Raw genomic sequence first — 12,311 nt, forward strand, 5'->3', positions numbered from 1 at the left:
AATACACTTAAACATGTCCACATGTTACATGATATTTTGGTAGCATGTACATGAAATTTAAACTCTGCAATCTATTTAAGAGTAAAAATGTGTTCCAAGTTCTTTCAACTCTCCTGAAAACTAGTAGGAAATCTGAAGATTCCTCCCTTCCCTCAGAATGAGCAGTCAAATTTCAAATGAGGATTTGGTTAACATTGAATGCTTGTTCAATTTGTGTCTGGCGCAGTCTGTCTGTCTGTAGTTTTGGGAGCTGTGGGGTCTGAACTCTGAACTGCAATTCCAGTTTTGCACCAATGCAAATTACCTTCGAGAGCCTGTACCAAAATCACTAGCAATGCTTGAGTTTCATTCTCAGCAATCAAGTCACAGAAATGGGTTAGCTGATGACTAACACAGTAATTATAAAGAAAGCTCAATATATATTTTTCTCTTATGCTTAGAAAACCTATTTTTTTTTAACTGTGGGAACTATGTATTTTTTCTGGTGGTGCACCCAAATTTGCACAAAATAGCTGATGTGGAGGTGTAAGTATACAGATGCCCCTGCACACGTTCTTTATATAATATACAAATAGATTTTGTTTGACATCATCATAGTGCAAAAGCATTTTGAAAATGACAGCCCTTCCCTGGAGTCAGATCTATACAGATAAGATACAGCACAACATTAGGCTTTGCTAGTAAGATAGTTTCAGAGTTTGTTAAATTATGATGGCTTCATTAAAACCAAAAGCATGACAAAAACATAGGAAACCATAACAGGGATATACAGAAATTAAACTGAAAAAAAATTATACTTGATATTTCCTGTCTTTTGGGAAAGTATTTAAGCTAAGTAGCCTTAGCTTAAAGAAATAAATGTTGAAGACCGTTATAAATATTTACAGACTAGTAATGCAGAAATACAGAACCACTAAATCTACTATGTGTTCATACTTCAGCAAAGGCTTCTGGTTGACAATAGAGAGCAAATGACATGTGAAAATCTCTCTGACAGCTAGCCAGAGAACACACTTGCTTCATCTAAACTATTGTAGCTATCTCCATGTTGACATGGAGAACAGCAGTGATTGTGGAAGAATAGGAGGAGTTGCTCATCCTCAACACTTCAGAGGCAGCAGGGATCAAGCCTCTGCCAGCCCTGATGCTCCAGGTGTCAGGAAGCTGCCTCTAAAAGGCTTTTGTTTATAGAGTTATTGAAGTGAAAGAGTAATAATAACTGGGACAATTTCCCACTTAGGTGAAAAATGAGCACACTTTTTCCCCCAGAAAAAGATGTCAATCCTCTGACGCTGGGAGATCATTATGGAGAGGATACCCAAGTGCATCAATGCCAGGGTATGGAACAGCAGTGGTGAGCATATAGAAATACTGCTGGCACTGTGAAATTCAAGTGCAGGTGCAGAGAACAGCCTGTTTCTAGTTGCATGTCTAGACAAGGTTTTTGCGGCCTGACTCAGCAAATGTTGGTTGGAAAATGTAATCAGGAGTTTAAACTTTGCTTTTTAGATGCTTCATCTGTTTCTTTATAGATATTGAGGAAAGTTTAATGTAGGCGGGACCTTCCTAGCCATAGCTGGTGGTTACCGAGTCTTGAGGAATGTTCTTGACATGACACAGTTCTTTATAAAAAGCAGAAAATGTAAATGCATTAAATAAAAGAAAAAAAAAGAGAAAGAAAAATCAGTTTCTTATTTATAAGGCTTATTTTGTACGCAGCATTTATGCAGCGGTTAATCCTTACAAGAACTCAGAATTACCAAGGAAAAAACACTGCTGTTTCAGGACTGATTTTCATGTAAAACAAAACCAAGGAATTTTGTACATAGGGCCAGGATTTACAGAAGCCAGATTTCTGAGCAAGAATGATACAGCATCAGTGGGTGTGAAGAGCAGCAGCGTATTGGTCGCCTTCACTGCTGAAGACATTGATGTCCCTGGCCTCTTAAACACTGGTATGGTTGGTCTGAAAGAGATTGTACATTTGCTGCATTTTAGCTTAGATCTGTAACATGGAATTTGATTGGAGTTTAGGTGCCTCACTCTTTTTGTAGTTTTGGCTTTAGTTTCAGGTACAGTATTAGCAAAAGTAAGATCAGAAGAGCTGGAGGCATCTCTGCCTGAGAACTGACCAAGTAGGTTCACTCCCTTGTGACTTTCAGAAAGCTTGAGAGTTTAGGCATTTGGCCTGAAATCCGTACGGTTGGCATTTGGGTTATGTTTGGGCTACAGTCACAGATGATGCACACACTGTGTGAATAGCTCACATGGGGCAGGAGTTGCCAGCACCTTTCTGTGAGTCAAGCCCTCCCTTGCCAGATGCTGTAGGAGCCTCTCACCAGGGTCTCACAAGTGAGGTTACCAGCACCAGGTTATCCAGGACACTCTTTGAAGATTGCCTTCTCCATCAGTTCAGGGATACCAGAGCAATTGGGAAAGTTTATGTGATGGGGTCAGGGTGTGATACACACTGTTGATACTTCTGATCCCGGCTTGTGACAAGCCCAACTTACACACGGATGAAACTGTTTGCAGTGAGGGCATAGCTGAAACATACTTGTCTACCCCAATCTTGGTTTAGCTTTGAATCAGCGATGACAGCCCATTGTGCAGTATTTTCTTCTGCTGGGCAATCCTGAGTGCTTTGTATACATTATTCTTAATTGCACTCAGACAATGTGTCTGTGCATTAAAGCAAAACAGCACCAAAGTCTAAGTGCGCTGGAAGTGAGGTTGGGAAAACACTGCTTGAACTGGGCAGGGAGAACTTCTGCTCTGTTTATTTGTGCCAGCCCTGGCTCACAAGCACTGTCACTCTCTAGCCTCACTTTTTTTTCCCTGTTTCCCACCCAGGAAATCAGGTGTGAGACAGGGAGAAAGAAGAATAGCCTGTGAAGTGACACAGATAGAAAGCAGGGAGTTTTTAAAAGAACAAATGCACTTAAAGTATATACATCCAGTTTCTGCCTGTGATACTGTTTCATCTAGATCACTAGAAATGAAGTGATAAAACCCACACAGTTGTCCTTGCTTGTGTTTTGCCTTTACATTTTTCCCTTGTGTCAGCCTGGGTAATGGAAATCCTTGAGGTCAATCTCACTTTCAGGCCCTCCCTTGCTGTGTAAGTCAGGAATGCTGCAAGGAAAATGCATCTCTGTTTTCAAACCACTGTTTTTATTTGAATTTGATGTGGAAATGATCCGTTAGCCTTGAGTTTGACTGGAGCTTATTTTTACAAACGGTAGCACCAAGTTAAGGCAGCCATGAGGTTTTGGATCTCCTGGCTCCATCACTGTGGATGTGCTGCTCCTGAAGCTTGCAGTGCAGAGCTTCCCTCACATGCAGAGCAGGGCATCGAGCAAGGTTTGCCCTGCAGCTGATGATGTTGGTGCCAGCCACAATTGCAGCCCTGGATAAAGTTTCAGCAGCCACCACTGCCCTCTCACTGCTGGGTGGTTAGCTCATATAGCTAGGATTTTGTATGGCATGTTTCTGCTTCATAAAAGAGGCCAGGCAAAGAGAAGAAACTATTTTCTGAGTTTCCTGTACACACCTAGTGACGCTGCTTTAATGGCATGAACTGTACAACACACATTACTCATGTCTGTTTGTCTTTGTTGGCTTTGGCCTTCAAATTGTTTCAGAATTGTACTGCTGCACAGATGTACTCACTGTTCAGTGTGACTGAGAAGAAACAAATCTATAGGTCACCTTAGCCACCAACCAGTGTTGGGTTCACTTTCTGACTGGCCTACGTTAATCAGGTATCCCACTCTTCCAGCTGTAAATCAGGCAGCTGATTAATAATCACAGTGAGAGAGATAATTAGTACTGGCATGTAGCTGTTTTATGGATCTTTCTTTTCTGGGAGCCAAATCCAACCATATGGAAAAATGTAGCTGAGACACTATAAATATGATTCCACTTACACAGTCAACTCTTCTGTTTTCTGTTATCACAGCAGTGTCAGCACAAGGAAAACAATGAAAGTGAAGAGATGCTGTTGCAGATTTTATTACAAGTTTGAGGGCTTGAGGCTTCTTTTTCTTCTTCAAGGACACTGTGTTAATCTGAAGAAAGAGGGCCTGAGTTGTGTTCATTTATGCCTGCCACAGTTATTTAAGAAATAACTTCAGTGCTCATACTTGAAGAGCTCTTGGTCCCCTTTTAACTATTTCTGGCAGAGTAAGAAAGATATGCCTTGTGCTTTGTATCATGATGACTTGTCTTCTCCAATAAGCCACATCTTAAACTGTGTCAGCCCTCTCTGCATTCAAAGTAACCGTCTGCTGTTCATTGCTGTTGGACTGATGCTGTTAACTGGGTGTCTGCAGTGCAGCCAGCAGCAGTGAGTGAGAATTTCCACAGAAAGTGGAGGCTTTAGTAGTGAAGTGCAGATGTGCACCAGGCAATGGCTGGACCCATGCAGCTGGGAATCTTTGGGGCAAGCCACTTCTGATCTTCAGGTTGATCCTCATGCAACCCACCAGAAATAAGAAAGAAAGATGTGTGTTTGAGGACCCATTCACAAGGCTGGTGCTCTGATATCAGCTGCTGAAACTTCACCGGCGTAGTGAAAAGAGAGGCAAACAAAATAAAATGTGGAGTAGGAATATCTCTTATATTCTGAGTCTTTGCAGGATATCTGTAAGGCAAAGGCTGTCTTTTGAGAACAGCAAACAATTCACTTCAAAGCCATTTCTTTGTGTTCATTTCATTGCATTAAATTTTAAAACCATTTAAAAAACTCTTTTGTTGACATCCATAGGCTGGATTAGTAAATGTGGCCTTACTGCAAATGGGAGATGTCAAGGACAGGTTCCCAAAATGCTGCATTGGAGAAGTTTGGGTAGGCTGCAAGAGGGAAAGGCCTTTGTGGTTCTGTTTTCTGTAAAATATAAAGGAGAGCATCCTACCACAGTGTGGAATGCTCAGGGAGTGAGGAAGTCACACCTTTTTTGGGAAGGAATAGGAAAATGCCTTCTGCAGTGGACGCAGGAGATCTCTTCCTTTCTGTTTTACACGATTATTGCTGCACTCTTGTCTCGGAATAGGTGCTCCAAGTAGCTTTTTGTTGGTCTTTTGAAGTAGTTGACCAACCTTCTCTTCCATGAGAGTACTTTCTTTTGAGACACCTCAATTTGCTTGTGAAAGGTTTCAGAAATAACTTCTGCCACAGCCATTCCCATCCAAACGTTAAGGCATATACAAAACATTTACACAGTTGCATCAGTACGATACAGTTTGGGCTTGGGTATTTTTTCCCATCTTTAAGATAAAAGTTGTCAGAAGTGATATCAGTTAAATAATGGTAAATCATAATTTAGTGCTAAAAACTATTTTTGATTCAATTGTCTCTCATAAAAAGCCAATACCATAAGACAAATTAAACTGTTGCTTTGAAGCTGATACAGAGATCTGTGACTCGTTTTCATCTCATCTTTCTGTCCCAGGAATTGCTTCCATAAATCATTTCTCTTCCAAGGCCTCTGTTCAGTGTACTTCTGACACTTAACCCACTAGCGTTGTGTACTGTATGTATTATGCATTGCCTTTTGTGCATGCCATATATTATGAAGAGCTTTCTATCCCTAAGGGTTTCTGCAGCTATTTCTGTGAGTTCGTCCTACAGGGCACTTTCATGAAAGTCATCAGCTAGCCTTTGCTATGAAGGAAGAGATAATAGTAACTGCAAGTAGGGCAAGCTCATTAGATTATGATTGAAAGGCAGATTTTTCTTTATTTTAATGCAGTGACTGAGGTTATAGAGAGTGGGCACTGGGCAGAAGTGGTGCTGGAGAGAAGTCGCAGAGAGGTGCTGTGTCCTTCTGCCACTCTGTGTCTTCAGTTATTTTATAGTTTAAATTAAATACTGACTCATGAAGAGCACACAGTGACCTTTAATTTCATTCAAGTGACCTTCTTTAGCAAATCTTAAGAAATAAAAGCCATGTGTGATCCTGCCTTTGTTGTCTAGGATGAACATCGAGCAGGTAGTTGGGACTACAAGTAAGCTGTTTCAAAGTAGGCTCATAATTTGCCTCTCACAATTCTGTATCTTCAGCTTTTCTGGGAACACGCACCAGAAACAGAAGGTTGTCACTGCAGAGGCTGAGTCAGGATTTAGGATTTGGGTTTTTATCCAGAACCTGTTCACCTTGAGCCTGCAGCCCTTCCTTCATGTGTTGCATTGAAGAGCAGACCCTGCCTGCTGCATGGAAGACCACAGCACTGTGCTCCCTGGGTGACTGCCTTGGTGACCGAAAGTTTTTTCATGGCACAGGGCTTCGTGAGGCACCTTTTATTTCACCAGCAGACCTAGAGAAGCTGTCTGGCCTCACCCTGCTCTCCTTCATTGATGAGAAACAAGGGAGAAATTGCAGACTGTAAACTCTGGCTTAATTAGCCATCTGTTATTCTTGTCCTCTTGCATTCATGGTAACTATTTATATACGAGGCTACACACAAGGCTGTGGCTCTGTGTTTTCTCTTGACCAGCATTAAGTAGTCTTTCCATGTGAGGTGGTAGCTTAGCTACTTTGAAGGACACTTTTCCTTCTTGATTCTGTGTGACCTGATAAGATTGGCATCTTTCCCTCTTGTTAGTAAGCATCTGTATTTCATCAGCCCCTGCGATCATCAAAATTTTTACTCCAAGTGGCAAATTACCTTGGCACCATATAATTCCAGTAAGTATGCAACATTTAAATACAACTTGTTATCATGTCTTCTTTTCCTTCTCTTCTTCTTAGATGTAAAGGAGCATCCCACTATGGCCTTACCAAGGAACGGAAGAGGCGTTCCCAAGACTGCTCTCCAGACCATGGCTCCAGCTTGGCAGTAGCTGCCCTGGGCCCTGAGCTTTCGGCAGCTGCAGCCATTGCCTTAATGACAGATGAGCCAGGGCTGGTGAACCCAGCCTTCAGCCCCACCTCAGAGGACAGCCAGTCGGGTAGCAGCCCCGGAGACCTGCATCGTAGCAACCGAAACAGAAGTAAGAACTAAACGTCATAGTTTCAGAGCTCGGTGGCCTCTTTCAGCATTTGTCTTCTGTGAAACATATGTTGTTGGAGGCTTTAAAACAAAAAGGGAGTGTGAAAGCTTTAATTTTACATGGATTATCAAATTGCACAGGCAGTGGCCCAATAGTTCTGAGGTGAAAACCAAATTCGCTTGGCCAGGGGCAGCAGCAAGCTGAAGATAGACTAGCTGCACACATGCAAACCACAGGGCATAAGAAAGATTATTTAGGCAAGTCAGATCAGTTCAAGAGTAAATGGCATGTGTGACACTCTGGGGAGATGGTGTAGCTGTGTAATAGCTTCACCAAAATATGGTGGCCCAAGTAATCCCCATTAGACTGTGCCATGGGCACCTATCCCAAAGCCTGCAGTGAACTGTGCTTGGCAGTTGCCAGGAATTTTTGGGAAAACAAACCTTAGGAAGTGCCTTGGCAGCTTAGGGGATATTTGCTAGCTTCCCAGGGAGGTGCAGCTTGGAGGAGCTGGTCCTGCTGAAACAATCGCAATGAAGGACAAATTGCGCCAGGAAACCTTGCCTTGATCCTTCTTTACCCTACAACACTGCACCCAGCTCTGATGAGTATCATATTTGAAAAACATGGCCTGGCCAAAGGCAGACTTGAAATCATTAGCAGTGAGTTCAGAGCTTGTATTTGAGGCCTCTGAAGCCAAAATGAACAGCCAAAATGAATAGTCCAAATGAATAGCCTGAGATGAATTTTGCGTTGCACCAGTTGCATCTGGGACAATGGATGAAGGGCTGAAGAAAGACTAGAAAATGAGCAGCAGCATCATCTTGTGTGCATGGGTTTACAGAGACAAGGAAAGGGAGGGGGCGAGAAGAGAGAAGAGAACACCAGAATTAAATTAAATCCCACTAGTTTTGGTGAGTTTAGAGGCCGCAGTCTGGTTTGAGGGGATGTTTTATTATTAGATTACAAGGTTTGGCTAGCACACAGAGCTTGAAGAGGCAGAACAGCCACGAAGATATCCTCAGCAGGATGGAAAAAAGAGTAACATTCTTTGAAAGTGTTATGACCTTTTTTTGTACTGCCTGACACAGATTAAAATGTGACATAGCTGGTCTATCCCACCTGATAATTCCCGAATCTCTGACATGAAATTGCTGGCTATTGCTGGCAATATTGTTGGCTCCCCCTTGAAAGCATTGCAGGGTTTGAGGCAGTAGTGTGGGGTTTGGGTGGTTTGGTTGGGGTTTTTTTCCAAGAAGAATTTTAACAACTTCCAGCATTTTGGGTTTTGTTTTTATTTTTTTTTTCTTTCTGAGCTTATAGAGTTTGGAAAGAGCTTCTCCCATCTACAGACGTTTTTCACAGGTTTGTTGCTGGTTCTGCCTTGACTGAGCATTATTCTCTCCCAGGCTACCACAGTCACAGGAAATTTTTGTATGTGGCTGGTAAAAAACTGACAGGGAAGGTGACAGTGCCAGGGTGTGTGACAGAGGTAGGATAATTGTACCCAGATGCAAGTGGGTGCAACCTTGGAGTATCAGCTGGAGTCAAGGTGCAAAGGTGATGTGCTGACAGCCTTGCTGTTGATCTTATGCCCAGTCGTATGGCGGTGGCTGCAGGAATGAAGTGGTTCTAGCCCAGAGCTGCTGAGCTGTGTTGATCTGATTTTCCTGCCGTTGCAGCTCGACACTTTGAACGCTCCACTATCAGAAGCAGATCTTTTAAAAAAATAAACAAGGCATTCAGTGTTCTTCGGAGGACAAAAAGTGGAAGCGCTGTTTCCAACCAGGCTGACCGGGAAAGGGAGGCTGTTGGAAACTCTGCTGCTGGAGAGGAAGGTAATGCTTTGTTCTCCTTGTGTTAACACTCAAAATAGGTAGGTAGGTAGGGGACCCTAGCCACATGGGAACTGAATGTCTGTGACTGACATGCCTTTCATGTAGGGGGCTGCTCATGATTAAATAGAAAAGAAAAGTTACTCTTTCCTTATATTGTTGTTAAAAAAGCTGTTACTGACTGGCAGGCAAGAATGCTACTGGGGTTTGTAAGACCTCACGTAGGTCTGTTCTGGAAACAACCTGCATGCTGCAGTCAGCCCAGTATCTATCATGTGGGATGTGGGATCTGGGCGTCTGGGATCTATTACTGGAGCTGTCATTGATTTTCTCTGTCATTTTGTTCAAGAGGCTCCATCAGCATGTGTTTGTCCTCCTAAAGTAAACGGATCACAGCAATCATACATTATAGGAAACTCATGAGTTTTTGGTTAATGTTTATGAAGCACTGGAAATTCCCAGTGAGCGGAGGGTATGAAAGTGCAAAGGACTGTAATTATTCCAGCACTTCTGTGGGATCCTGGGTGACAGACTTGTATTACCTCAGCCAGGCAGGTGATGAGGTTTGCTCTTAAACATGGGGGAGAGACAGGTTTGTTTGACATATGTCAGGATGAGGGATCTGGCAAGCAGTAACGCACCATTTGGCATTCTCAAAGCAATCAGCAAATGTTACTAATTGCTTTGGACCATAATTATGAAGCCAACATTAGCATTCATTCGTCAAGAGGAAGTGATGATACAGTGGGAATCATTGTCTTAATCAAGGACTTCACTGAGTTTATAATTCCATTGCGTGAAGTGCTCAGCACCTCACGTCTCTTCCCAGATCAAATGCCCAGAGTAAGGGCTTTAAGAAAACAAAATATCCAGCTTCCTTTTACTCTGTATTTCAAGCTGTCATTGAAACCTATGCAAAATAAGCAAAGACAGAAGGCTGCCAAATGCTGTGTTTAGGCATCATTATTCTTGAAGTGGTGCATCAGAGAACAGTGTTCAATATTTCTGCTTTGTTTGCTTCTTTCTTCAGGAAAGGTTTACTACATTGTTGTGTTCTTGGTACTCGCTCTCCTAGCCCACACACTTGTTGATGTAGTCACAATAAAACCTGATAATTCAAAACTGTGAACTTTTCCTATAAAAATGATGTGAATATGCCCCTTGGCCTGGAAACATCATTGTTTTAAATAATTAATTAATAACTTTACTGTCCCAAATATTTTATCATTCTTCCTCAAGTAAAAATTTTCAAATAAGTTGTCTACAGCTCTCTTTGAGCAGAAAAATACGTTTCTCATTCACTTACTTACAACGCCAATTCATTGTAAGCAAATGTTTGCCCATCCTAAGCTGGAGTGAAATCCTGCATGCCTCAAGTTCATACTTTACAAAAGACACCTCTTCAGAATACAGAAGGGCCTCTTCAGGGGCATAGACATTTTCATGAGCACTTTTCACCTAGGTTTATAGATTACATGAGTTCCACGGAAAGCTTGGCTTCACGTCCAGAGTGCATGGATGATTTGGATGCCAACACTATCTACCCAGTAACCCAGTGCAATCCAGATCTTAACAGAAGGAGGAGTGAATATGGCACTGACCTTTACATTTCCAGTAGAATGCAAAACACTGTTGTCATATGTTAAGGGACATACAATGGAGCCCTGAAGTGGCAGTCACTCCAGGGCCCGAGTGACAGTGTCAAGATTCTCATTCTCTCCTTGACTCCGCTTGTGGTTTTATTTCTCAGCACCAAGAATGCCTGTACACTTCCAAATATATTGTATTGCACTGGAAAAACCAGGTAGGCATGTAATTACTTAATGAGCAGTTATTCTTACGTATGAGATCACAGAAGCTGTGTTCCTGAATTACTGTATTAATTACATCAGCAAAGAACGTATTTTGATTACACAGTTCTAGTATTTGGTCTTTAAAAAATGCATGCAAGTAACTCACAGCAATACCAGTACTTTAACAAAGATCTCTACTCAGTCCTTTGCAACAGGTGCTTTGTGTAATGGCATCTCGAAGGTTCTCTGTTCCTTTGTGTTGGAGAAGGAAATGAATATATTTCTTTCTGTAGCAGTTATCATCATCCTGTCAGCTGGAAGCTTGTTTCCTTCTTTGGTTCTGTCTGTTTTCTTTTCTATATATTTTTAAATCCACAGGTGTTCTGAGCAGTCTGCAGTTGGACTCTTGGTCCAACTGAGATGCTGGTCAGACTCTAGGGATAACTGCAGAGTGCTCTGTCCTGTGCTCAATAAAGGTCTGGTCCAAACCTACTGTAGAAAGGAAGACTCAAGTGTCTGTCTCCCCACTGCCACTCTGCTCTCCTGAGAATGGCAGTGCTTCTGTGGGTGATGGTCCCTGGTCTTGGAGATCCTCACACCCGGTGTGAAAGCTGCTGCAGCCTTGCCCCAGGTTTCACAGGTTCATGTCTGAGACCACCTGAGAGCACATCTCAGCCATGCTTCATTGCTCCAGATCAGATGGCACCTCAGCACCTCTCTTGTGGCTCCTTTGCTTCCCAGGCTCAATCAGTGCATGAGCAGAATAAAGCTGAGATTGTGCCAGCTTCACAACGGGCACCAAGTGAAATAACCCGTTCTTGCTGATAACCTCTTCTTGATATAGGAGCTGTCAGTTCATCTGGCAAAGCTCAATGTATGATAGTCCATATGTCCCCAGTTTTCCGAATTTCCTTATCTTAGCTCAAATGTCACTGTTTAATCTGCTTTGCCTATATTTTGGTCAAAGGAGCTCTGAGAATGAAACCATGCTGTATACCTATGTATTGGCTCTCAGCATCAGCAGTACTGATGTCAAATTAGCTATTTGCCCACTGAAGAGTATGCAGGTGCCTTTAATCTGAAGTGCCTTTAATCTGAAGTTGATATGTCTGTTGGGCCAGTTCTCGGCTGCAGTGTGACTGTGAGGGTCCATGACAAAATAATCATTCCTGATGTGGGATTAAAACATTATTCAAATATTCCTGATTCTGCTTAACTTGAAGTTGAATGCAGTACTGGTTATGGAAGGCTCCTTTGCTCCTCAGAGAAGCAGAAAACTAAGATGTATAATGGCAAATGTGCTTCTGTTATCATTACAGAGGAGAAATTGTTACAGTCTAATGCTAACTTATACCTGGAGTTGGTAGCAGTCCTGCATTGTGAAGAGGACTTCATGATTTCTGTTTAGACCCTATGTTTTGATTGTTTAAACAATGTCATATACACCCATTTTGAATTTAAATGATTCTGTCTTTCTTTGTTCCTCTGTTTAAAAGCTTTGGTGACACTTTCAGCAGAGAACTGGTCAATCTCCAAAATGAGGAAAATCTTAGAGAATGGAAAGTGCAAACACTGAAGAGAAAGTGTTTTGGTGAAGGAAGTGTTAAGATTTTCTCATTTTAATAATTTGGTAATTTTTGTAAATAACCCATGCAAAGTATTTGCTTGTAGTGCAGCACCCAAGCTTGC

At 42.1% G+C, this 12,311-nt stretch overlaps 1 protein-coding gene across 7 annotated transcripts in view; it reads left to right on the forward strand.

Annotated features, from left to right (window-relative positions):
• Positions 1–12,311, forward strand: part of LNX1 (ligand of numb-protein X 1) — a 173,948-nt gene that overhangs the window by 132,912 nt on the left and 28,725 nt on the right. For all 7 annotated transcript variants that reach the window (XM_061352450.1, XM_061352487.1, XM_061352460.1 and 4 more), the window contains 2 exons: positions 6,753–6,994; positions 8,677–8,832. In XM_061352450.1, coding sequence (XP_061208434.1) covers positions 6,753–6,994; positions 8,677–8,832 — 398 coding nt within the window. The remainder of the gene's footprint in view (positions 1–6,752; positions 6,995–8,676; positions 8,833–12,311) is intronic.

The sequence above is a fragment of the Neopsephotus bourkii genome, unplaced genomic scaffold (assembly GCF_033783945.1).
Source record: "Neopsephotus bourkii isolate Nb327-2 ecotype Australia unplaced genomic scaffold, CSIRO-AGI_Nbou_v1 NB_54, whole genome shotgun sequence".
NCBI lineage: Eukaryota > Metazoa > Chordata > Aves > Psittaciformes > Psittacidae > Neopsephotus > Neopsephotus bourkii.